The following is a 27,720-nucleotide window of genomic DNA, read 5'->3' on the forward strand; positions in this document are numbered from 1 at the left end:
TGAGCATACGCCATTGAATATCCGGCTACTAATATTCCGGTCAAAGAGGCGGAAATTATTTCATGAATGTGCCATGTTGAACGTGTGATTGGGTCACTGCATTCGGATCTGTATCGGGCAATACATCTCCCTCTCCTTCCTATATGCTATTGTACGTTCAATCTATGTCGCTGAGATGGCTGTCGCTGTCATCGTGTTTCTATTTGGTCGATAATTCCGCACGCGTGAATATATATAACGCAAATGTATAAATACCATGGGGTACCTCCCTGTACGAGAAACGTTATTTAAACGTGAGAGACCCGATGGAAATTGGATGAAAATATCGCACACGCGCCTCTTTCGGATTTATCGTCGGTCAGTACACGATTCAATTTACGCTCTCCAGATATCTTGCAGAAACACGGGCTGGCGCAATGCCATTGTGGCAATATGTCCATTCTGTTTTTGACTCTCTCTCCTCCTACCACCTACCCTCTTTCGCTCCGAAGCTTTTGCTAGGCAAATATGTCGCGATGCTATCTCGACGCGCGCGGCCGGCAAAAATCTGTGCGCCACTCTCTGACCACACCACGCTCGCCGTTTGTTCCGTCCTCCTTTCAAATAAAGTGACGCCGAGGGTGTAACCCGGAATTTGTCCGACTTCTAAGCGGAAAATTTACTTCCATTGCTTCAAACGTTCTTTAAAAAAGTTTCCCATCTCGCTTGCCACTTAGTTACTCGCCGAATACTTTTTACACAAAGATTTCCATAAAAAAAAGAGTGATTCTTGATTTATGTAGGAAAGTAAAAAGATGATAAATTGAAAGACAAACTTGCTGTTTTACTTTATCATATGACAAAGATTTTGAGTAATCATGAAATACGAGTAAGAAAATTTTTGCGGAAGTAATATCTACGATATCTCATCGGGGTCTAATCTTTCTTATGACGTATCAGATGATAGATCTTTTCATTTTCAATTACACATGTGGACGCCAACGCATTTTCGATCAAGTATATAGCCTTCGCAGCAGTTATAAATGGATCATCAGGAACACATACATCCGAGGAAGCTGTAAGAGATGCCAATGTCTTTCCAATACTAGATAAATCGTATAAAAAGCTGCTTTAAAGTCAGCTTCGAATGGCCGACGTGGGAAACGTATTTTGATCCTTATTCTTTTGTTTGCGAATCGAACAACGCTCGCGAATAAACATATAATTCGCGATGACACATTTTGCGCTAACATATCGAGATATATACATATATTATGGCAATTTTGCGAAACGTCTATTTACGAAAACTTCTAAATGAATGAATGATCAGCGAGATTGGATCGTGGATATCGTAATGTATGCAATTCTGCAAATACTTTATTTTCAAGGAAAACACAATAATCCGTTTCATTAATCAGACAAAATTTATGAAACAATGTAAATACCGGTCAAAAATATATGGATGACCAAAATTCGAAATATAGCACGGTTAATATTTATATTTCAGCATGATTACGCGTACAAATTTTAACGAGAATCAATTTCCTAAGAACAATAGGGCTTATTATGTTTTGAAAGAAAACTCAAAGTAACAAAGAATTCTGATTAAAATTTCTCGAGAAAAATCTAAAGTCTTTCTTTCTAAAACCTTTTTCTTCCTTTTAAATATAAAAGGAAGAAATAACTTGGACGTTATAACATGAAATAATTTTTAAATTAATGCATAAAATAACCCAAAATAAAATAAAATAAAGAAAATTGATAATATAAATAACATAAATAAGTCTTTGATGCATTTATATATTCCATTATACTAAAATGCATCAATAAATACTCGGAAAAATTGACTGTTAAAAAAATTGATATTTTTACAAAGCAAAATATACATTTCTCGAGTAAAATTAATTACCTCGAATCGCGAGGTACATTTTCGTTGTAATTTATTCAAGTTTAGCGCAGAGAAAAAAATTACGAAAAATTTAGACATTTACAAAAGGCGATAATTTCACAAAAGACGCTGTGCGTACACCGTGTCTACAGCCTATCGTTCTGCTAATGCGAGTTTTCTCGTTGTAACTTCGGAAAGAGGTTGGTTCCCGGAGCAGACATTACGCGGAATTAAAAAAGGAAACCATCTCGATTAAGCTAACAGTGACTGTGGAGGCGTTACGCTCCCCGACGGCATTACTTCCGGATAATTACGTGAAATTTCACACGGTTCATTGGTTTGCTACCTCAAACAGTCGTGGTTTGATCACTTGTAGGGTGGATACGATTTTTGGCGTCTTAAAAGGCTTTGTCGCACTGACATGTATATCAATGCAAAAATATATATTCGATCTAATGCGACATATATATGACGCATATTAGATTGCATTTCCTTTACATTTTTCTTACTTTGCAATTAATAATTAAATAATAAAACAAAGTTATTATAAACTAATATCAACTTAATGGAATAATTAGGTATGCAATTGCAATGTTGATTATGCGAGTTATTATATGATAGTGGCAATATTGATATTACTTGATATTTAATTAATGTAATATTCATTTAATTGAAAACGACCTATGGGTCCGTTTATCCGAGCAATTTCTTCCCGAGTACATCAAAAGTAAAAGTTTGTTCCCACCGTCCGCTTCTATTAGCGAAGAATGAACTCTCTTCTTATTACGATAACCAGTTTAAGCTAGTCCCACATTATACGCGAACGAGGAAGGGAGTTCGCCTAGTGCTGCGTATCCCGAACCGGATTCGTTCGGTCGTTCGCCCTTCTGTCCGGTCCTGCACCTGCTCCGAGTATGGTCGGTGCATGAAAAAGCGCATCCGTACAATCCGAACGAACGAATGAACGAACGAACGAGCAAACAAAGAGAGTTCGGTCAGTGCAGTCAAGTGCACTGTACATAGTATTTACGCCGACATCGCTGTAGCATTTTTTTTCGTATAGCCATCTCTCATCATCAATTTATCCTTGCACGCACTCACGTCGTTTCTTTGAGAGGATACGATCGTTATCGAAAAAGAAATAATCAAAAAATCGCAAGTGAGGCAAATTCCATTCGAGTTGGCCACGGACAAGCAACGGTATTTGGATTGCCGCAAAAGTTTCTGTTTCGCGAGAGTCTCGCTACCGCGAGCTTTCCTCCGTAGCCTCCGCAGCGCCTGATATAGGGAGCTGGAAGATTCAACAGACCGAGTTCAGCATTACGGATTAATATTCTCTGGAGGAAGCACGTAACCTCGCGCCGTCGGGCTCTCGTTATTACCGTCTGTGGTGTCGAATGAGATGCCTCTCGCGCGAAGCTCCAGCCCCATATTCCGAATTCTCTGGCGAAGTTCCCTGGCGAACGCGAAAGCGCGAGGATGCTCATCGCGCGCAGGATACGCGCTTTCTTTTCATAATTCTTTCTTTGAGGCTTTTGAACCGCGAACGTCGTGCAGTGAAGCGAGAATCGCACATAATTTATTCTCACAGTCAAGTAAATTAATTATTCGCACGTCAACGTTCGCGTTTGACGGAGCAGACTCGCGAAATGTGCCGATGTAACGCAGTAAATTTGCAGCAGCAAATTTTAATCAACCGCCATAAACTTCGTTTTCGTAAAGAAAAAGAAATAACAAATCTGTGGATATATGTTTTTTTCGATGAATATCGCGTTGCCCATAGCGCAATATGGGCTAACCTGATAAAATCTTTATCAGACGTTCGCGGATGCCGGATGTAATATCTTAACGAATAATTGAAGCGTACGTATACATACGGTACGAAGAAAGAAAATATCCGACGAGAAAGGCATTCAGCGCAAGCTACACGTACAAACCTAAACACGCGCGTCGTTAGCATGATATACAAAATTAAAATTTCAATGGTAGGGCTTCGGAATTACGATGCGATATTTTCTCGAGGAGGCACGTAACAGCCGGGGCTGTCGTGTTCCGTTATCATTGTCGGCGGCGTCGAGTAGGACACGCCACCTCCTCTCTCGTTTCTATACCTATTGCCTCGTGCTCCAAATTCTTTATTAAACGCCTAAGAGAGATTTACTCGAAACTATCCACGAGATTCCATTAAACTGGCTTAATAACATTCGTTCTTGACGCGAACGATTGTCTCGATTTAGAGTAAGATAAAACTTTAGAAGTTGTTTGAAAATTTGCGCGTCACGGCCCTACAGAGTCTCTTTTCAATTCCGCGATATATGCATGGACATGGACGCATTTCGTTATTTTGTAAATAATTATATTGAAATGCAAAATTTCTCCGCTACGCGGAAAAACACGACAAAGGACCGCGGCCCATATTTTTCTTTCTGCCGATGCGTGTGTAGTACCGTGCTTTAAATACATAAAATTCTAATCACAATGCAATGATTTTGGTTCGAGATTCGCTGCAAAAAATACCATCTCTCGAAATACGTTCTGTGTACCTTGCAATACGAGAGTTTATTTCATTTCCATATACGATTGGACATAATTTCACAATGATTTTCAGAAGCTCTTTTTACAGAACGCGCTACGTTCAAAGAGCATGTAAGCCAGCATCGCCATCGCTTCTGGCTGCAGTTTGCAGTCTCCGCAATCCCTGACGTATTTCCTGTGCGATAAACGAACGGACGCTCTGTAAATAGATGCGCTTCATTCCGTTTTTCTTTCGACATATTCTTTGCGAATGTTCTGAAAACGCGATGTATTTATAACATTCCAGCGTAGCGCAAGATTGGAATTCCATTCGAGTAAAATACTCCGGATGTTAAACATTTAAACGTCGAGAGTTTAATATTAACATTCCACATAATTACACAACAATGTAACAACATCAATGAACGGCTGAGAGTACCACAGGTGCCTAATTTATAGTTACAAGCGCTTTATTTCAAACCAAATGTAAATTTCGATGTCTTTCCGACACCATTCGGTCATTAAAAGTGAATGGTGAAATTTTAACATTCGCGGTGCTTAAGCACACTTAAATGTGAAAGATAATGATATATTCTCGCCGGCGTCGCGAAAACGCATGCAAGAAACTGCAAACGACGCCTTATACACGTAATCTCGTGATATCGCGACGGCATTCCACGCGAGTTGGCGGTATTATTACACTTTATACCGTACGATAACTCATAATCTCTTTTGCAGTAAAACTCCGAGAAAGTCGCGCGAATTCTTTTCCGATGCGCCGTGTAATTCGCTCCGTAATGTTCTCCCGCCTCCGGCCGGCGGACAGAAGTCACGTAGCTGCGTTTAGCCAGCATCCTCGTCGCGGTCGACGCGACGCGGAGCGAAGGCACGACGACGGAGCGGTGGCAGCGCGGCGCGGAGGCAGAGGTCCCTGCACTCTCGCGGCCTTCGTTTGTACGCGTCGCTCGCGTACGTACGTACACGTATACGAGTGTACGTACGCACTTGTCGTGGATTTTCAGGAGGCCGCGCGGTGCATCCACCGTCGGAGCGACGAGCAACGAGAGCGGCAGCGACGTAGGACGCGTGGCGTGCGCATGCGTTGCTAACCACCACCGCCACCATCGCCGCCGCCGCCGCCGTTGCTGCCGCCACCGCCACCGCCGCCGCCGCCGTTGCTGCTGCCTGCTGCCGAGGCTTCCACCACCGCCGCCAAGTTCATCTCGCATCCCCTCCGAGTCGTACCGCCGCCACGCGACTGTAGCCCCCACCAGAAGCGTAAGCGTGTGTCACGCTCCGGATAGCTCTCGGTGCGTGCCCATTATTGAGGAGGGGGTAAGGGGCGCGTGTAGCAACGACGCCGTCGTGGGGGTAACCTGGCCGTCGGCGCGGTGGGGATGGAATTACGCTCGCGTAGGGACCGCCAGTAGTTCCGTGCTGTCTGCCGTGCGGGTTGGATACGACGTGTATCCGCGACGCGATAGTCTCGTTTCGTCTCGTCTCGTCACCCCTTTAGCCACCCTTACCCTGCGAAACGAACGTCGTCAGCAACGTCGTCAGCATCGTCGAAACGCGCGGCGCTCGTTTCTCTCCCTCGCTCTCTCTCTCTCACTCTGTCTCCTCGAGTGGACCCGGGGACACGAGGAGTTCGATCGTGCGGAAGGAACGTCGCTCGCGCCTCTCCGCGTCCGCGTTTCGCACCTGGAGATTCTCGTTTCAACCCCCGACGAGCGACCGCGTTCGGTGGACGCCGCGCCGCGCGAGTATACATGTCGTGATGCCGCGGGGTGAGCGACGCGCGCCGCCGAGAGGACTCGCGGCCGAGGGTGCTTCGATCTCGTCCTGACGATACCAGCCCTCGTGCGTCACCCACATCGGACACACTATAGTGGTGCGTTCGGTAGAATGATGTTGGCGTGAGTGGGAAAAGAGGCCCGACGGTGGTGTCGTACTCCGGGTTCCGCGAATGGATCGGGGATACGTCTTTAGGGATTGTGCCGGCTCTGCCCGCTTGTGATCGCGACGGGGAAAACAGGCAAGCGACGCGCGTACGCGAGACATCCGTACTCTGCATTCTCCCGTATGCCAAGTGTGTGCGACGTGTAACACGTGTGACAGTTACCCGTGGGATACCACCGCGGATTATACGTTTCTTCGACCGCAAAAGGGTGGTTGGAGGCGCCGTGTGCGGGATTACACATACGTACACACACATACACACACATACACACATACACCCCCCCACAGTGGTTCTCCTTGGTGCACGTTACGGCGGATTCATCCCTAAAGGATATGTCGCTATAGTGCTCGCACGGATCGCAGCTACGATGGCCGGATACTCCAGTGCGCTCAATACGGATTTCGCTCCGGAATCAGCGCGGAGGATGCAACGATCTGCGATCGATGCTATTGAGGATGCCAGGGAATCCACCGGATGCGCAATAACGAGGTACATACCTTACGTTTTGAGAAGGAGGCTGCGATATTACGGAATTACTTAATTAACTGATATCTCGTTTGAGCCATGAAATTTATAACGTCGAAAAGTTTAAGCACGAGGACAAACACGCGTTCACTCACGTGCGAATTTTTATTCGCGGAGTAAGAAAAAAGGTAGATATTGTTTAGAGGTTTAGACTACACATGTTTAAGTACACGAACAAAAAAGGATTATCTACTATAGCAAATCCTGCAAATCTGATCGTAAAATATGGGATAACTAACATTTTTTATAGCGAAAGCTATTTTTCAATAATAGCAAAACCTTTTGTTAAAGTTTTGCTGAACCTTTTGCTATTTAGTAAGAATTGCAAAAAAATTTTGCTATCTACTATATTGCTAAATTATAGCTCTCGCTGCAAAAAATGTTAGTTATCCCATATTTTACGACTTACAAAATTTGCTACAGTAGCTAATCCTTTATTGGAAGGTAGATGAAAGATCATCAATTTATGTTATAAAATCTACTTGTGCATATTGCATGCCATGTACTTTAAATATCAAATACTCGGCCGTGTCAGTTAAACACATAAATTTAAATACACATAAAACGTCCGTTCAAAAAGCGCTGCATGTACACGTTTTTGATATTATTACAAACTCTTGTATATCGCATTACAGAATATAATACGTATATTCTATTTCAAATCTAATATAAAAATGGGTCCATTCCACTTTGTAAGAGTGAATTGCGAGGAAATAAAAGATTCTTTCTCCTCTTTCTTTAAAACTTTCGGAAGAGCATACAGCGTTCTTTGAAGCGCGGCTTCGAATAAGAAATGACTTTTTAATTACCGTACCGTAATTGCTAAATGTAAGCTAAACATCCAATGAACCGTGAAAATTAACGAAGAATTGTACGGCTATCGTACGCATACGGCTATTATTCTTCTAGGTAAATTTAGCATCTCGTCGTTTCATAATTAAACACGAGAGTATCGCGAGAATACTCACTTTTGAATCCCCGTACCAACTTGGTAAATCTAAACCATGTAAACGTTCGTCACGTATATACATTATACATATGCACATGCGTGCGACGCTACTCGCATTTGCCACAATGCAGAATAATCTATGGGGATTCCAGTGACAACGGTTTCCGCGTTCGTAGCGCGCGCGCGCGCGCGTGTGTGTATGCGCGTGTGTACGTTCGACGACTTAAAATATTCACGAGATCAATATTCCGCACTTGTCGCGATATACGATTTTAGCATCGCGTTGCGAGACTTTTCGCGAGAATTTCGGCAAGTGGATCAGACACGAGGAAAATGCGAGCCATTCATACGTGACCTCTCGCGCAATGCGTGCCCCCGTCTGCACGTATCGAGATTAACCCTTATCTTATTATGGTGTTTAAGTACATCGAGGATTTCGCGCCTTTTATAAATATTGTATATAATTCTAGATACATTTTTGCACTTTATCTTATGTAGGAACAGGATCTTGCAATTTTTTTCCGATATCTTACGCGTTTACATGAAATATCGCGTAGAGAGTTAAGAAAGCTGTTCCTCTAATTGATTACACGAACGTAGTTCTCGAAACAGGTGCGGGCCTAATGGACGGGAGGGAGGGTTAAGTGACACGCGGTAAAATTAAATGCCATTACCCCCCGAAGAAATTTACGCGATCGATACAGATACGCGTATATAAATATGGCGCTACCAAGGTCCAAGAGATGCCAGATCGCCACATCGGCCGATGATAAATGGTCGAGTTAATGGCCGACGTACTATTAATGAGAAAGAGGATTTGTTGATGTCGGCAAAAATAAGCGACCGACGAATCAACGTAAAGGGTGGTAGATGTTTAGATTAAGCTTTTTGCTCGTTCGTCTTTGTTAGGGACTGACCATCAGGGTTGCTAGTATAGTAGGATCTTGACACAACGCCTGCGATTCTAGTCCAAAACTTCCTTTCATTGATCTTAATGCTTTCTTGCAAACATATTGTCAAAACTCTACAAGTGATTATAAATACTATTGCAAAATTTTTTATTTTTTAATTTCCGTTTTACATTTCTTTTTAAACCGCGTATACTGACATTCGAATTTCGTATAATTCACATCGAGGATTGATGTGAATATAAAATAGATAAATATTTTAAATTTGAAGAAAAATTTGAGGAAATTTTAAATTTGATTCATAACGTGTGAAAATTAGAAATCGATATCGAGTTTGAAATACGTTGTCACTGATGATCTTTAATAACGATATAACGTGAACGTAAGATTGAATATTTAACACTACCGTGCAACATAGCGAACGATATAGACTAATTTTGTTAGACTCTCGTTGAATGCCGTACGTTCAGTGGTATATATAAATGCTTTTTTTTATCTACTGACAATGGAATATCGTAGTTCACGGTATCAATTTGCAGTATCAATTTTAATTCAATTATTCAACCACGACGAATGTAAAAGTTTGAAAAGTCAACACGTTAACGGAAATACCCCGATTTACTTGTTAACAATGACAAAACGCGCGCTGTTACTCACAACTCAAGATATATTTTTCTCAATTTGAGTACAATGTATATGTAATAAACTTATGACTTTTTTAATGCGGTGTAGAGTGTAGATATTTGGGAATAAAGGTAACTAAGAGAACAAGTATAACGTAATATTCGGTACACCGCTATGTTGCACGGAAATAGTTTCTAATATGTGCACAGAAAGCTCATAGCACGAGCGTTCACGGGTTAATGTCTCTATATTCTGGCGTTCGTGTTTGTTACTGAAAGCGTGGATGTATAGATCGTATCGGCCGGACATTTACTGCCTTCATTGTTCCTTGGTAAAGAAATATTTGAACAACAGCTTGGGATCTTATAAATTTGCAGTATGAAATCGATTAGCTTTCGCAAACTTGAGCAGAATTTATTTAACCAGTCTTATAGCTTTTCCGAATCGTTTATGCGTGAAACGTCCTTAATGTAGCAGTTTTCTTTCGCAACGGGGTGTAGAACAATCCTACTATTTGACTGTTTGCCTTCAGGCGACTTTATAGCAGATAATATCGCTAATTAGTTCCAAGTGTTATATCAACAAGGTTTTGATATTGTCGTTGACATCGTCATACAATCATCGTCGAAAAATTTACATTTGTGTAATAGAGAAGTAGATATATATATATATATATTAAATGTTTAATGACTAAAATTTTTTTTTGACTCATTTTACGTTTAGCGCAACATACATATGTTTGTCGCTTGTTTCTGCCATTTATGAATTATGTCAAATGAACGAACATTCCACTAGAACTAGATCAACTCGTGACATAGTTTCTTGTGTTACTTTTCTATAGTATTTTTAAATATATTTTTTAATTAATCTTCTAAGATCAACTTAATGTTATCTGATACGTTTTACTAAAATTCAAATATATGAACAGATCAAAAAATTCATTTTACATGAGGTTTACTTTAAATAGTAAACTTTCATAATAAAAGCAAATTTATAAATTATAGATACATTCTACATTTGTATTCCAAACTTTCTTATTAATTTGATAAGTAGTATTTTTAAACAAATGTAACGTTCTATCATCACTCACAAATTTTAAATTGTTTTTTCATCGTAGAAATGTGAATATGTAAGAAATAAAAACTTGACTTTTCAAATTTGTCGCATTCCTAAAAGGATGAGATTGAAATATTTTAAAGTATTATTATCAGATTTTTCTGTATATTGATTGATTGCCAACCGTGTGAATCGCCTGTGCAAATTCGGCTCGCGGTGATGAATTTTATATTGACAGCTTGACATTCGGCGGTTAACCGCGCATCGAGAAGTGATGGATTGAGAGCAAATTATAAAAATAGAAAATAGAAAACAAGTATCTCTAAAAGGAGTGAATTAAATATAAGAGAAAATGCATTGTAACCAAAAGCTATAAAATATTCAAGTTATGAGAGTAAATAAGTATAAAATATATCTGTTTTTTTTTTTGTTTTACTGCAATATATCTGAAAGTACCTAATTAAATTATAAGATCTTGAAAATTTAATCGGTCAAGTTAATTTTTTTTATTCAGGTCGTTTTTATTACTTTTACCGAATGCGAGCGTGGAATATATGATTGCATTACACTATAGGAACAAACCGAGTACGCGGTCGTTCCTCGCATCCCTCGTTCCGAAGAAAAGCCAGTAAAAATCAATGAACCAAAGCTGTTGGCGCGGGACTAGCCCAGGGCTCTTCTCAGCCTGTTGAATGAACGAAGTAACATTGCCCGTAAGAACTGGTTTAACTGTTGGACGAACGTGTCTATATATTGGCTTCCTCCGATATCGACTTCCCGAATATGTCTGCAGTGATCACGTCGCGGACGCGGAAAGGAAAACGAACGTCACGATCGCGGGTGGGGAAAAACGTTACGAGCTTACGAAGTCGCGGATCGCCAATCACCCGCATTTCCCGTTTTGTTTTCCATTAGAGAGGAGAAAAACCGAGAGCGCGTCGGAAGGCTGTCCGTCGCCTGAGTTTTAATGGTTCGTCGCGCGCAATAACGTGTAAAGCAACCCGATTATATGTCGCGCTCTCGAGAATTTGTCCGTCAAAAGATGTCCGTCTAGATTGGTATTCTCGCGTTCGTTGTGAAATATTTGATAGTGTAATAGCGTGGCGGCGCAGGCAAGAAACGGTGACAGAAATCGCCTGTAGGCGACTGGTTCAGGACCTTGCCGGGTTACTTTGCGAGGTCGTCGTACTCATTTATTCATCTCCTTAAAAAACTACGCCATACTACGCGGGCGCGCGCACACGCCGCTCTCGAGTCGACTCTCGTTTTATCTTCGGCGGAAAGAAAATTCGCTCCAGAATTCTGAGAAAAATTTAACGTCGGACGAGCGCCCGCGCGCGCACTTATTTCCTAGACGTTCTACTCAAATCCATTTCAACTTCATCGACGTAACGCTAGCGAAAGAGAATTGATTTACACACCGTGATGGTCTCTCGATGGTCTCTATCGACTTTTCCAGGGAGAGGACGGGTATATAAGATATTTCGTCCTTTTTCTTTTTTCTAATCCTCAATATTCCGAAGTCAACGCAGTCATGAAAGACTTGAAAACCCATTACTTCATTTCGTTTTTATTATTATAATACTATTCGCGATCTAGATCGCGTACTTCGATATCATGTCCTTCGATTTAAGAGGCAGCGAAATGCGAGAACTTTTACTTCGCACGAGCGAGTAGCTCGATTGTTACACACTCCCTGAGCTGGTGAAGTAGCCCTTTACTGGAGGCACTCACGACGCACTTTGTAGAATTTATGATTGACTGATCGTAAAGAACAAAAAATATATGATAAGTAAATACATAAGAGTGTCGATATACGCACACAAAACAGCGTTCGCTGACAAGAACGTATACATAATACAACGTTTAATAATATCGTTAATGTTAGATCCATTCCTCGAATGTTTACTGAATCTGATATCGCGCTAATATCTTATCCAATCTCTTTCGCCCCCCCTCTCTCTCTCTCTCTGCATTCTAAATTTATTATCGATGGTAATATCATGGCGATGGATTCGGATGCCTCGCGTTTAATAACGCAGATTGCAAGATAATTTAATTTCTTCTTAATCCTTCATTTAATAATAATTCCTATCTCTTTATTTTGCACTTTTTTATTTATTTTATTGATGTACGCAGCCAATTAAATTCAGATAAATTAGTATTTAAATCTATATAGACTACAAAATTCGCCACCACATATCGAATGAATAAAACATGCCGCGACACGCTGCGACAAATGAATTTATTAATGGGATATTACAGCTGATGCAAAAGTCCTTTTGCAGAATCCAATAATTTGCCGAGAATCACTGCGGATAAGAAGTAAAGCGGCTTACTTGGAGCTCACGAGTATTTCTCCAATTATATCGCGTGCGTGTACATAAAACGGCGCGGTTCTCACAATCCGGAGCGTATGTAATCTGGTTAAAGCGTATTCGGGGAACTCCCTGTGCTGCATCTAGCTATTGTTCGGGGGAGTACATTTGGTCGACCGAAATTGTACTCATAAGCCATTTTGGAATACAGACGCGCGTCGCTTTCTCACAGCGAATTAATACGAGCCTTGCCATTGTCTCGTATAGGAATATATTTGACGAATCTCGTAGTCTTGCCGACGAATTGTTGAGATGTAAAAATATTGGCCATACAAATTAATCGTACAACATATGTAGTTATTTAAAAATTATGCAATTGTAGTGCAATTATTAAGCTGATGAAGGTGAGATCATGCTGTTATATAATTTTTCTCTATTTTGCAGAATGGCTCAATGAGAGTTCGGTGGTGATTTAATAAAAACAGTATTTATTTTTGCGATGTCAAAGCAAGATAAAATTTCTCGTTTCTGATTTTTAAAAGCAGTACAAAAATAACGAAAATAATATATGTATAGTTATTCCTATATTGATACATAATATACATTCATTTCCAGAAATTATAGAAATCTATATTCTGTAAAAATCAACGAAATGTGCGATGAGAAGAAATTATTGACAAGAATTATTTAACCGCTGTCTGACGGTACAGATTAAGATTCTTCTAGCAGGAAATAAAAATTGACCTGTATACTCGCATATTAGGATCAATGACCTTGTATACTCCAGACGGATACATACCCAAAGCATGTATTTTTAGCGAGACATCGCGACGGAAGTTTGCGAACATAGACGCCGAGCGCGATAATTGTATATCTCAGATTTCGCGCTTTATTATTGGCTTTAACGCAGCCGTTAAATTTATTTTTCTACTTGAAAAGTTAATAAAAAAATTGGATTAAAATTAAAAACTATTTTACGCGAGCGTGGACGGCGTGATTACTCTAAACGATAATTCCTTATTTCGTTAAATTAAAATTGTTTGAATGCGCGCGGGGTTGTGAAAAAAATAAAATAATTTACAACATGGAAAAGAATTAATTAAATATATCTATATGGATCGTGTGCAAATGCAATGTGTGCATTTTAAGCTTAACAATTATTAAACATTGCCATTCATAGTCATTTCTATTTTTATACATATCTTGTTATATACATATTTTGTGAATATAAATATATTTTTGTTTATTGATAATATAATATACAATAAATTTGAATATTTAAAAATAGAAACTCGATAAAACAAAAACTTTTTAATGTCGTGAAATAATCGACGCCAATGTTTCGTCTGTGCATTTACGTTCGAGACGAGGCGGAGGCTAAATCGGGACTGTCTCGCGTGTAGTCAAAGCTCAAACTAAGTGTAGAAGCATTAGCTTTTACTGTAGCGTACTCTTCGGATTTTTGCGTCTGACACATGATATGCGAGTTCTGCTAAACCAAAAAGACCAAAGCTATCTTGCAGTCTGGCTTGAGAAGTTGAGTTAACGGTCTCTTTAGACGATAGCTGAAGTGCAGGCAGAGAAGAAAATTCTGATCAAAACTCAAATTGATGCGTTACAACGGTTAAATTTCGTTGATTTAATTAACTGATATTGATTAGAGCGAGAAAAATCAATTATTCAGGTATACACGTGCACATGTACAGTAATTTCTCTCGTGAGTAAATGGAGGAGAGAAAATATCGAGTTGCATGAACGTTTCGTAAACGTTTCCAGCGCAAATGAGGTGTTCTGGAGGCAACATGGAAGCTCTCGACCTGGGGACTTGATGTACAGGGATGCTGAACTATTCCGCCATTTCGATAGGTTGTTGGCAGAAATCCGAGCGGGTCTCATCATTAAGTAAGAATCCATTACCGCGTTAGTGGCACGTCAATAACGAGAGACCGGCGGAGGTCGCGTTAAATTATTCCCGTAACATCAAGGTGAACGAACACGGAAAGTCCTTTCCGCGCCTTTCCCTACATTATTTAAGGGGATACTATTTAAAAGTATAATCATCTATATCAGAGTACATCTCTCCACGGATATTTCTCGATCGCCATCGAAAAGTATAAGACTATACTCATCGAGAGTCTATATCGGTTCGGTATCCATTCTTATCTATTGTCCATTCGTTCGCTCGCATCCCGTACGGCATCTACTTCTGTCGTGCATATCGCATATCTTTTCTATATGCAATACAATATATACAAATAGACATCCGGATTTCTCCTATTCGCTTGGATTTTCGTCACAGATTCGCAGTCTGCAGCGTAGAGCGGGAGACGCGAAAATCCGATCATAGCGCATATAAAAAAAAATATGAATATTGAAGAACATTCCGGGGGGATCTTCGCCGTCGTATATTTGTCTTCCTTCAAACTCGGAACGCGATATAGTTACGGTTTCATTTTTGCCGTTATGCAGAAGGGGTTAAGCGAACTGGCGTTCTCATCATTCCCCGGCTACGCGAAAAAGTTTCGAACGGATTCTCGCTACCGGAGCCGGGCGCTATTTTCGGAAACCTCGACCAGGATAAGGCCGAAAGTACCCAATTACCCGAGGAACACAATACCTGGGAAATTTTTGCGAAGAAACTCAGAGCTAGGAGTAACTCGTTTCGAAGGCATCGCTTTCGAACGATGTCGAAAGTATCGATTCCCAAAGGCCGTTCTCCGATTCTCGCTCACTCTACCCTCGTGTTTCCCGCGTTCAATCGTACCCCACCGTCGAAATGACGGTGCTTTTATCTTACTTCGGGTAGGAGAAGAATGTTTCATCGTATCGGACGGGAACCGATCCGCGTCATCAACGCAAACGAGTATCGCGAAAAAGATGGCAGCTTTTTTAGAATGATCTTGAATTAGAATCTAAATGGAATAAATATAAAAAGTGCTCGATCTCGTGTTAAAATGAACGAACGTTTTGTCGTCGAGATTATTATTATTTGGACAAATTTGCAAATGTCAGAAACTGTATTGAAACAAGAATCTATTACAGGAATAAATTGAAAAATCGATATAAAATTCAACTGTCAATAGAGCATAAATAAACTGTATTTTTGAACAAGGATTGAAACCGATATAACTTTGGCGTATATGTTCAATTCACGATGCTATATAGATATGCGAAAAAGAGATTGCTTTACGCCAATTGCCGCGTTTCTGCTGTCACAGATAAACATAGAGATTATTTTCCTGTACGTTTATGTGTTTTGAACTGACCCGAAATTATACTGTTTTCAAACTCCGCTTTTGAGAGATATTTTATCCTACACTGTAACGGTAATATGTGTCAGATTAACAACTAACTTTCTGACACATTTTATATAGGCGTTCCATTGAACTCGCGGCGGTATATGTCACATTTCTGCAGCACAAATGAGTGTTTTGTTACCTTCCGACATTTTCTTCCGTACGGCTATCTCGCCCCATGATAACAACATTCCGCGTATCGTTATCGCGCGGTGTTTAAATGATGAAAAAGTGGGAGCGGTGAAAATCGCCGGACAGGAAAATGCATCTCGCGTGTACTCTTTTTTTTTTTTTTACCGCGTCCGAAACGGCGTTATGCGTCCTCGGCGGATTCCAAAAGGGAATTACGGCTTGGTCACGACAGTCGGAACTACATTTTACGCGATAACTCGATTATGTTTCACGGCTGGTGCACTCACGCACTTGCCCGAGCTGATATGCGACGTGATATCGCTTTATTACGCGGAGACATCTTTTCGACAACGTCGTTGCCGGTCATTACCAGCGACAGCGTGTTTTCGCTGGGAAACACGAGCCTGTCGTCGATATTGTCATCCACCGTTACAAAAGGGAAGGATAACGTCGCGAGGAAATCACGGATAACGAGTGTAGCGAATTCTTGTTTTTCGTGTCGCACGCGTGCGGCATGCATCATCCTCAGGCGTGAACCGCAATTAGATCGGCACAATTGCGTCATTGCGCGACGTGGCGCGCCGCTAGCGTAAATAATACTATATCATTATTTACATCTGTCCCATGCGCTTCACGTGCATCGCTCCCACGTTTGCCTTCCCGCACATTATGTGCGCCGCTTTATAATTAACGCTTTTCCCACTTGCGGTTATATTAAATGTCTGTACTTCTCCAAAATCATCCGGTCGTATAAATCCCACGATCACCATTTCGATGCATATTATTAGTTGCTGTGGAAGTGATATCTCTCCGCTATGTTATACGTGGAAATAGAGGAAAATAACCGCGTGCGCGATTATTTTTCCAAAATTAGTGAGATTAATAATACTTTTACCGCGTGTTACTTTTCTTAGCATTCGACGATAGATTATAGTTAGGAAGTTTCGCGCACACTGACATATTAAAAGTGTCGGCAATTTTGTTAGAGGCGCGAGTTTTAATCGAATTAACTCGCCTTTCGCGAAGAACGAACTTTTCGCGACGTGTTAGCGACGCACGCTAATAGCATTACCGGCAGACGTACGCGAAATTTGCACTCGGCGGCGACTCGTCCGTTACTTTAATTTCCAAGCACGTACGCGACGGACGGAGGGATGAAATTATGGGGTGGAAATATATCGCGCACGTCCATGGAAAGGGAGATCCGTCGCTGTCGATCGGTTTGCTCGCTTTTTGGGATAGGATAAAGGAATGCGTTATTATAGAACGATCGTCTTTCGCTTCGCTTATCATCGCGCGCGTGTTTCCCATTTCTTCGCTTCTTTTCCCCGGGACTGACGAATAAATCCGACATATCTCCAAGTGACGGAATCGTTTAGATTCTTATCGAAACAGATAGAAATTAACTTTTATATTGTCGACATTTCATGTCAACTGAATATTTTAAATCAAAATTTATACGAATAACAAACGCTACTATATATGAGCGTACGTGACAGTTAAAAATTTCAATCATATCGATATAATGCAAAAATAAATGCAAAAAATAAATCGCGTAACGTTTAAAATTCACTTTCCGAGTTAATAAATTTTCTCGAGATTTTTTTCGGTTTAAATTCATCTATATACTACCGAATGATACACAGAATTCTCCGAAGAATACGGAAGTCGAAGAATACCGCGAAATCTTCCTAAAGAAAACTAAAAGCACACCAGAGAGCTCGAGCGAACGTAACTAACTGTGAAAGCACTATACACCAAGTGAAACAGAAGTATTTCCGTGAGTAACCATGCGGTTAAAATTCCTTTCGCACGAGTGAATTAAAATATAGTCATTGCAAAACGACAAGAAAGCGAGGTCAGGAACGAAACGAGATGATGTTCCGTCGCGCTTTTGACATTTATCCTTTTAAAGAAATGGCATGAGTCAAAGTGACCCAGATGGGACAATTTTAGATGGGAATATTTCTTCTGTCTCGAATATTCGCATCCGTCTCTTCTGCACACAGAAAAATACAAATAAACGTGCGTTTAATTTCTTTCTTTTTTAACATTATTGCCCCTATATGAACAAGACATTATGAATACCGTGTACTCTAGGGTCAAGCAAATACGTGAAAACTGAGAGAATATTAGACTATGTCAATGATGATATATTACGTTCCTCTCCACCAGGAAGTTCCTTCGAGGAAATTCTGACGCTGCTTCTATCGCTCGGTCTGCTTTTCGGATCGAGGGTTCGCATTATCCTCGCTCAATTTCCTCTCGTTTTATGTAGCCGCGTGTCTCTTTATCCTCCACCCACGGTTAGGGTTTTTTATCCTTATCCAGCAAGGTGTGCAATAGTCGGTGAATTCGGTGTAGCCCGAGTTGAGAGAGCGAAGGTATAAAGACGATAAATGAAGGAGCTTTCAAAGAAAACCGGAAACTACTTCAAAAAACGAAATAAGTGTCGACTAAGTTACTGTAGAGACTCTCTCGCGTAGAGAAGGACGCCTCGCGGCGATCGATTTTTGAAAATTCTGTCGTCTGACGTAAAGAGCGAAGGGTAAAAAGGACGGGCTTCATTTTTCTGCGCGTCTGTGCGCGATAGGCAGAATAAAAGGAAGATATAGAAGAAGAAAATGTGAGATTGATATGAGCTCGATATGTATCTTTAAATATATCTTCGAAACTTATATCTTCCTACCGTTTTAAAAAATTCATTATTTCACTAAAAAATATCGATTCTGAATTTTACAACGAAGAATGTTACCTATCCATTTTCTGCCAATTCCGGAACATTCTCTATACACGTCCGCACAAGAAAGAGATACTCTGAAGAGAACGAATAAAGGAACTTTTGAGGAGATTCAGGAGCTCGAGGACGTTAAAACGTGAAATAAAAGTCGTTAGAAGTTACTGGGTCACAGCGGAAACTTTTGAAGTGAGCAATTTCGAAAATTTTGTAGGCGAGCCAGCGAGCGCCAGCGAGCCAATATCAACAAAAGAACGAAGAACTCGTAATTGGCAAGAATTCCTTATGATTACACATCTTTCTGATATTTCTTACCGTCTATCTTGGTAAAGTACAGAAAAGCTTGATGTGCAACCGAGGAAGATATTACGAGGGAAAATAACGTTTTAGAATTCTGCAGGCAAATCAGGAACTGCACTAAAATTTGGAAGCTGGTCCAAAATTGCTGCGGAGGATGAAAATTAGAAGCCAGCGATTTCAGAAACTCCACAGGAGGACGAGAGAACTGAACAAAGTTGTGAAATAGTGAGTATTGAAGAGTCTTTTTCTTCCTTCTCGTCTAAGGAATCTCATATAGGTATTAAGAGTCTTCTCGAAGAAAATATATCGCATACACTCTCGCGGAATCTGTCCATTTCTCGCCGTGCTTTGTCAAACGGAATTATTCTTGGCCGATTTGAGGCATTTGTTTGTTCTTTTCTTACTTACGGCGCAATTTTCTCTTTCCTCGTATATTTGTTTGAAGAATTGAGAATCTTCGTGCGCGAGAGGGAAAACGATAAATAAAAGGCGCCGAGGTAAGAAAAAAAAAAAACTTAAACTCCTTCAAGTTTGAGTCGGAGCTTCTCTCGACGAAGTCGACGTTTCTAATGAGAAGCAACGCGAGTGCTACGAAAGTAGGAGCGAAGGCCGGCCGACCCTTTTCTCACTTTCGTGCAGTGTAAATGTAAAAAGACATTTCAGAAAGACGGCGCATAGATAAGGTAGACAGAAAGATATATTTCGCGAAATATTACCGGTTGAAATATTCGCTCTCATACGCTGCGCTTTTCAGATCGAGAGGATACATTATTCTCAATCGATTTCCTTTCGCTTTACTTTGCAGCGTGTCCCTTTGACTTCCCCTTGACATTTTCTGCCTTCTTCCTCTCGTCTCTTTAGCAGTACGTGCGGCGAAGCTGATTTCCAGCCGGAGAAAAAGAAAAGATAAAGAGGGGAGGGGGGGGGGAAGTAAGTTGAGCTTTTCAAAGGAAACCAGAAACTGTGTTGGAAATAAAATGAAAGTTACTGCACTGGGAGTACTACTAGAAGAACTCTTCCGGAGACCCTCTGACGTGAGCGGTTTTGCGAATTTTGTGATTAAGAGTAGCAAGAAGACAAACTGGATGTAAAAAGGGACGACGATAGTTGCGAATACAGAAAACACGATATGAAATATTCGATAATATCGATATCCGTATTATAACGGCATCGAAAAAGAGGTAGTAGTATCAATTTAACGATAAACATCGAAAGAATAAGAATTTATTGCTCGGCACTTAAGTCTTTTACATTTCCACAAACGTGTATGAATATTTATCATGCATATTTTTATCATATATTTTCACACGTACCTATGTCTCTTTCAATTTTTTTGATGACCACGGGATTTCTACATTTCGACAGTTTTATTGCGTTTAATCATGATATGTATGAAAAGTCCTGAAAATATAATCACGATAACAGACTAAAAACAAGAGTCACGGCGTGAAAGAATCTGTACGACAGACACGATTTCTGAAATCTACAGACCGTTACAGACGATAAGGACGATAATAGTCGTGGTAGAAACAACGAGCGACGAACGACGAGGTAACAAAGAAAATGCTGGTTGTTTCTTTTTGATGCTGGTGCCCAGGGGGTCGTAAGAATAACGCAAGTTAGAGGAATTATGTTTTCCTTTTGTCCGGGACGTGGACAAAGGCTCGCCGAGGAAAATGGCAGACTCGCCGAGAGAAAGAATTCTTTGGTATGACGAGGGTGGAATAAAGGTTGAAAAAAAAAGGAATGGAATGTCGCTAATTTTAGCATGTAACGTAATCGCGTTATATTACGCGTAAATTCAGATCAAACTGCATCGAAATCTAATTTTTATTTAACCGTTTAGTAATTAATTCTTCCTTTTAAACTTTCAGACTTTCAACATATTTAAAACACGTGCAGTTTGCAATTTTATATTACAGGTTTACGCTGTTTTTGACGGTATTTGACAAATTCAAAAAAACCTTCATTATATAAATGCACACAGCATTTTTTTCATACTATGATGAAATGCGCGCTATAAGCAACGCAAATGCACGGGATGCAGCCAAAGGTTAACGCAGACGTCAATATTGAAATTTCCTCTGAAGGTTTATTAAAGGATATCTCTTCGCTATACAATTATCGGCTGACTATCAACCATGATAAAACTCGAGCAACATAGTAAAGCGGAAAATAAAACGAGAGAAACGTACCATCATGGCGATCCGTAGCATTGTTGTTTAGTGCAGGGAGAATAATGTCATCACGATAACCGACATTTTCTCTCCATGAATGCGAAACCGAGTAAAATTATGCTGCAGAATACCTCAAAACATTTTGAATGAGAATAATAACCGACTTTATTTAAATTTTATTCTCATTTTCTATAAGTTTTGAAGTGTGCATTATTTTTATTTAACCATATTGTCACTCTCTATTTAGTTTTCATACAAATTAATATAACGAAATTATGAAAAGCAGCGTTAAAACAAGCAAGGGACATCATTATTTTTCATATTTCGTTACCATATTAATATAATTTTGAAAAATAAATGAATAGCAAAAATTTCGTGACAAAATATTACATATAATATCAACAATGTTTGTTATTATATATACAAATAATGTTAAAGACTCGAGTGGCCAGTTATTCATTATTATAAAGCGACAAGTTTGTCGATTCGTGATTATTGGAGAAAATCTCGTTTTACATCAAATTCATTCTTTTACATTTTACGATATAACTTGGTTGAAAAGCTCAGTTCGATAAAGAAAAGAAGTCGAATTTAGGATTAATTGGATTTTTTATCGACGTTAGGAATCGATGTTGGGAAAGAACGTAACGTAATGTAGAAGCGTGTAGATATCTTTGGTACGTCAAGTTTACCATGACGCGCGCGCTCAATGATAACACACTCGTCCGCACAATCGTTTCCTCCTCCAGCGTCGTCGTCGCGACGTTGATCGACCGTCGTCGTTCGAGAAGAGAGTACTTGGGTCGCTCCTCCTCAGGGTTCTCAAGGTCGATGACATTACGCCCCTTTTAATTGCTGACGCATGCGCGACGAACCCGCGCGATTTAATGCTCTGGGCGTGAGCAGTCACGCATTTCACGCGAAATAGCCTCTTGAATTAAGCAGCGAGGACCCAGGGGCACCTGGAACGAGTTTACCAGGGCTCATGCATACGTTTACGCGGTCACCCCGATTCAGGATCACCGCCCCGCCACTGCCACCGCCGCCGCTGCCGCCGCGGTCGCATCCCGCCGCTCCATCATCCATGATCCAACGAGCGAAATCACGGACACGCCAAATCCCAACGCCATCGAATCGCAAGTCGTTTCCTTCCTTCTATTTTTTTCTTATCTAACCGGCCGAGAGTTTAATCCTTTTCGCAATTAGTGGATTACGTGTGCCTCCTAAAGCTTAATTCGCAATTTACGTGTTATACGAGCGGCGTGGCAGGAGAGGCGGCTCATTAATGGAAAGATATGCATCGGTTCTTATTTGCATGACGCGCGTACGCGATCTCGAGTCGATTCTTGGATCAGGGATTCTGAGCGCCTATGGGATATGTATCGCGCAAATGCGAATTAACCCTTTCAGACTGACGGACGAGTTATCTGCGATCTAATGCCGCCGTCTCGCGCTTTGGATGTAATATGTCGCGATGCCACATCGTCTGTCTGCCACTCTTCAGGCCAGACATAATGATGGCTCTGGGAGATATATGTATCCTCTATCCTCTATAATATAAAAAGCAGATGTCAAATTATATTACTTTAAAAGGTTGGAAAAAAAAAACACATCTTGTGAATATTAAATTAAGAGAGCTGAATTGCGATATTCCTATCGCGGTCTCCCTCCCACGCTACACATATCGATATATCTCTCTTGGTTCGGTAAATACGTAATTGTATTTCGTAGGCGAACACCTCGAAACATGAAATTCCTCTTCGCGTACGCTATCGGTTTTATTACGTGTACACCCTGGCTCTCTCTCTCTCTCTATCTCTATGTGTATATGCATCAAACGCAATCGAAATACGCGACCGATGCAACCAGACGCATTTCTCGCCGTTCTTATTTCCCAAATATATGTGTTGCCTCTTGTTTATGGAACGCCGATGTCTTCTATTTCCGCGGACCGTTGCGCAAACAATATTCGCGGGTTACGCCGCGCCGTCTGAATAAATCATACAGCCGCGACTAGCTAGCTCCGCCGAGCCGCGCTGCACCGGAAGGAAATACACGCGTACAGTACGAGCCACATGCCTCCGGCCAAATGAAGAGTTACTTTCGAAATATGGGCTTTCCGATTTGCGACGTTTACCGGGAAATTCGTCGCGCGAAGGAAAGACGGATGAACGGGCGCGTATTCCGGTCCGAATAAAATATTTCTTCATTTCAAAATTGCACGTGTATACGCCAATTATAGTAAAAATCCTACAACCATTTAACATTTCGGCAAAAATATTACACCTCGGAGAGATTTTCTTCTTTTTTAACCTACATTCTGTGAAGTACCTATTAATTCGCCGCGCTTTAAACACGTCTCATCTTATCCGTGTTCTTGTTATAGTTACATATATATGCATAATTTCTTGGGGAATTTGATCCTCCCTGCGGTAGATAAGTAAGCATGTGTATTAACAACATTGACAAATATAGTGTCTCCTATATGCGCCCGCGCTTGTACTATACGCTTCGGAATTCATTAACTTTAACAAGCGTCGGACGAGGTTACATTTAAGAGAATAACCCTCCCCAGCGCGCGTTTCGTGCCGGCCGCGATTCGGGTCTCGGTTAATGCAGTAATATTGTAGCCATCGGCTTCTCTTTGTAATCTTAATTGGTTCTTGGCTATCGAACATCTTGATTGCAAGCACATGTTCTTGCTCAGCGCTGCCGGGGCTACGCGACTCGAATACAGCTAACGAAGGAACGTTCGTTATGCCAACAGAACAATTTATCCTGAAGCTTAGTATCACCGTGCTCGCTGTGCACTTTGTGTGCATTTTAACTATCCATATTGCTAATATATTTATACAATTGTTAATCCTCAAATATGTTCGCGCGAAATCATTGATAATTTCTTTAGTTTTAGTACAAACTTTTTTGGCGCTGATTGGGTATCTGATTTTTACATCGCGTAAAATATGATCTTTATTTAAATAAACTGAACACGATATTATAATTTAACTGAAAATGCAGTGACGTGCAAATATGTTATAGATATTAAGATAAATAAGCTGAACACGATATTAAATTTAACTGAAAATGCAGTGGCACACAATTATATAAATGTGTTGCAGGTATCATATTTTACGAAGTGCGAAATTTCTTTTTTCAAATTGTGAAATATAAAAATAAACGTATATGGAAATATCATAATTAGACGATTGGTTTCCGACGAAAAGACACTAATGAGAAAAAAGTCTTGTGCGTTTCAGTAAAATCGGTTTATTAAAGTCAAAATTAATAATTAATTTTCGACTGATGCATAGCGTCAAATCGTTGATGGAATAAATCTTCGTAATGCGATTATGCTGAAGTGAAATAGCAACTGTCACAAATAATTTTGGTAAATTTGCGTTAAAACCATTATTATTGGATTATAATTCTCTGACTATTGAGATCTACAATAAGGAAATTCAGCTGAATTATTTTGCGGTTCTACTTAGTTTTTATACATGTGCAATTAATATATTTATCTTGCAAAAATTTGATGAACATTTCAGTTTGAAAACTATTCTTTCAATATTTTAATATAAGTTACATAACATTTTCACATTTAGATGCTGATATTTAATCTTAAAATTAATCCTGAATGTAGCTTATAAATTCAATTTCGAAAACTTACGGATTATAACGACATTTACATACATGAAAGCAATATGTCGATCTTAATCTTAATTTCAGTACTGGTTTTCATATTTTTCTTGAAACAATTGGTAGTTATTATACAGATATAAATTTCGGAGTAAGAGCCAATAAGCACATTACATGGCGTAGCGATATATGACAGTCGTAGTCGTGGACGTAAGTAACGCACAAGCTTTAGCGTATTCTGACTGTCAGAATTCCAAAGCCTGTGCCAAAAGCTTGTGCGTTACTTACATCCACGACTACGACTGTCATATATCGCTACGCCATGTTATGTGCTTTGGCCCTAAAGCCACTCGACGAAAATGATAAAGTAACTGACGCACGATCTATCTTTGGATTTATTTTTGTTCGGTATGTCGGAAAAAGAGAGTATCAGGAAGATATCACGAGATAATCAAAGCCCTGCCTCCCCTTGCTATAAATGTAATGGTTGCGCGAATGTGATCATCGAGGACGCCGGTATCGCCGGTAACTCGTATCAAAATTAACAGCCGGTGATGATGGTAATATTGCACGCTCTTTGTAACATAATTGGCAATTCGCTACCGCGGATCTTGATTAAGGTGAGCTATTCCCGTTACTACTTGAATAGACTCTCAATCCAATCGAGTTTCCACAAATTGCTGCCATTGTTAGATTGCATCGGATGAAGCTCAACAAATACGCCGCGGAAAGTTACCTAGATTTCGATTTTGCCTGCAGTTGTTACATCGATTTGGCGTAACAACTTTGACAACGCCGCACTAAACGCAGATGCCATATTCGCCGATGATACAACTGGAGTAGTTTTCAGTGCAATGGCATAACGAGCGAGTAGGAAGAAACTTTATGTTCAATATCTTCTATTGAGGAAATTGATGTTTAGACGGGAAATTTATGAGCTCTTCAAATATACATACTTTTCTTAACAAACGTAGTGAGTCACGGCGAGTAGTGTGGGATCAAATAACGCTTTATGACACAGGAAATATTGCGCCTTCGAAGGAAAAATCGTCGCTATTTAACATTACTCTCAATGTACGAATTTCGATTTTCGCGATACGCCAGAGCGGAGGAGCGAGCGTCTCAGCGCGCGACGTCGCGTCGTTCGTATTTCTCGAGTTTTTCCCCGAGATTGGATCGTTAAAACTTGGAAAAATGAGAACTTACTCCACCTGCGACCCCCATCGCGCAATGAGAAATTCAAAATGACAGCATTTCATATTGATGAACACGTTGCGGGAAAATGCATATTTTTATATGTACGTCTCGAAATCATGTATATAAAAATGTTTATTATTTCAATCAGACGACAGTCTGATATGAAGCGTAATAATATTTTTTTTAATCCTGTATCGTGAGTTTATTAATTCTCTTATACCGGGCGTGGTGCATAAAATACACGCGCGGAAGCGCGATTTTACGATGCCCATCCTTAAAGAGTTAAAGTGATAAAAATGCAAATATAGGAAGATCGAAGTTAAAATAGCGAAATAAAGGGAAATGATTTAAAGAGGATATTCCCCTCTCATACTTTTCGCGAACCCGAATGCATTAGTCATTCCTTTATCGCGGTCATGCTTAAAGATTCCATTAGACTCCCGATTATATTATTAGTTCTCGGAGAGGATTCGATCGGAAAGTCAGATATAGAAAATTACCGGTCACGGCTATCGCGGCTAACGCTCGGCGAATGATACATGGACGGCGGTTATTCTCGGCTCATTCTTCAAATTCCCCGCATTTATATATTTGGCTTTGAAACTCCACCACGATCGATCGGGCTTTTACTCGCGTTATGTCAGATATGTCAAAAACGCAGCGATCAACCCGAAGTTTGAATTACCGAATTAGAATTATCAGGTCTGTATGCATCCAACTTTGCCGAGTGCATGGATCCCCCAATCCCCACTACGATCGCAAGCTCCTATTGTTGACCGGATGCATATGGATGCAATTTCATCTATTTCGCCGTCTATCTGTTTTATTCGATTAAGCAGCAAAGAGCCGGAGGTGTTTTGCACGCGAGCGAAAACTTCGATAGGCTTGATATGCATCGATGTTGGTGAATTTGATCAATTTTGTACTCCCTCTTTCTCTCTGCCTCTCTTTCTCACTCCGCGCTCTTTCCCTTTCCTTCGCCTCCGTCCCGCGTTCCTATATATCCGCGATATCCGATACCGATAATCCTGCGCCGAGCAATACCCGGTCGGTTAGTCAAATCACGCGCATACGATCGATGCAGAATCGGCGTTTCGCTAATAAGAGAATATGCAGATCAGAGGGATATTAATTCTACGGCTCGTTTTTTGCAAAAGTCGATATCTGTAAAACCAAGGATTTTATATCCGAAAAATTAAAAGTTTTTCTTTGCTTAAGAAACAATAATGTTGTACATTAATAAATATAATACTGCAACAATCAAAATCTACTATAGCGACGCATAATAAACAAAGTTTTACACACATTGTGCGTTTCTTGTAATATTCTGAGTGAATATTGAATTTTACAAAAGAAAAAAGAAAAGAAAACCCTTCGATTGTAGCCGCATACTGTCTACGACGGGAAATCGAGGTGTCAACAACGCGAACGTGATGCGTGCCATCGATATTTAATCTTTCAAGCTGGATATATTGCGTGAAAAGAATCACGTTTTTACACGTTTAACTGCACCTTTTGAACGCG

At 40.3% G+C, this 27,720-nt stretch overlaps 1 protein-coding gene across 3 annotated transcripts in view; it reads left to right on the plus strand.

Moving 5' to 3' along the window:
* The first annotated feature begins 6,140 nt into the window (after window positions 1-6,140).
* Window positions 6,141-27,720, plus strand: part of LOC112453596 (irregular chiasm C-roughest protein-like) — a 118,029-nt gene continuing 96,449 nt past the window's right edge. For all 3 annotated transcript variants that reach the window (XM_025014425.1, XM_025014427.1, XM_025014426.1), the window contains exon 1: window positions 6,141-6,830. In XM_025014425.1, the coding sequence (XP_024870193.1) occupies window positions 6,709-6,830 (122 nt within the window). In that variant the 5' untranslated portion in view covers window positions 6,141-6,708. The remainder of the gene's footprint in view (window positions 6,831-27,720) is intronic.

This window comes from Temnothorax curvispinosus, unplaced genomic scaffold (genome assembly GCF_003070985.1).
Source record: "Temnothorax curvispinosus isolate PA1 unplaced genomic scaffold, ASM307098v1 QBEX01004532.1, whole genome shotgun sequence".
In the NCBI taxonomy this organism is placed as follows: Eukaryota; Metazoa; Arthropoda; class Insecta; order Hymenoptera; family Formicidae; genus Temnothorax; species Temnothorax curvispinosus.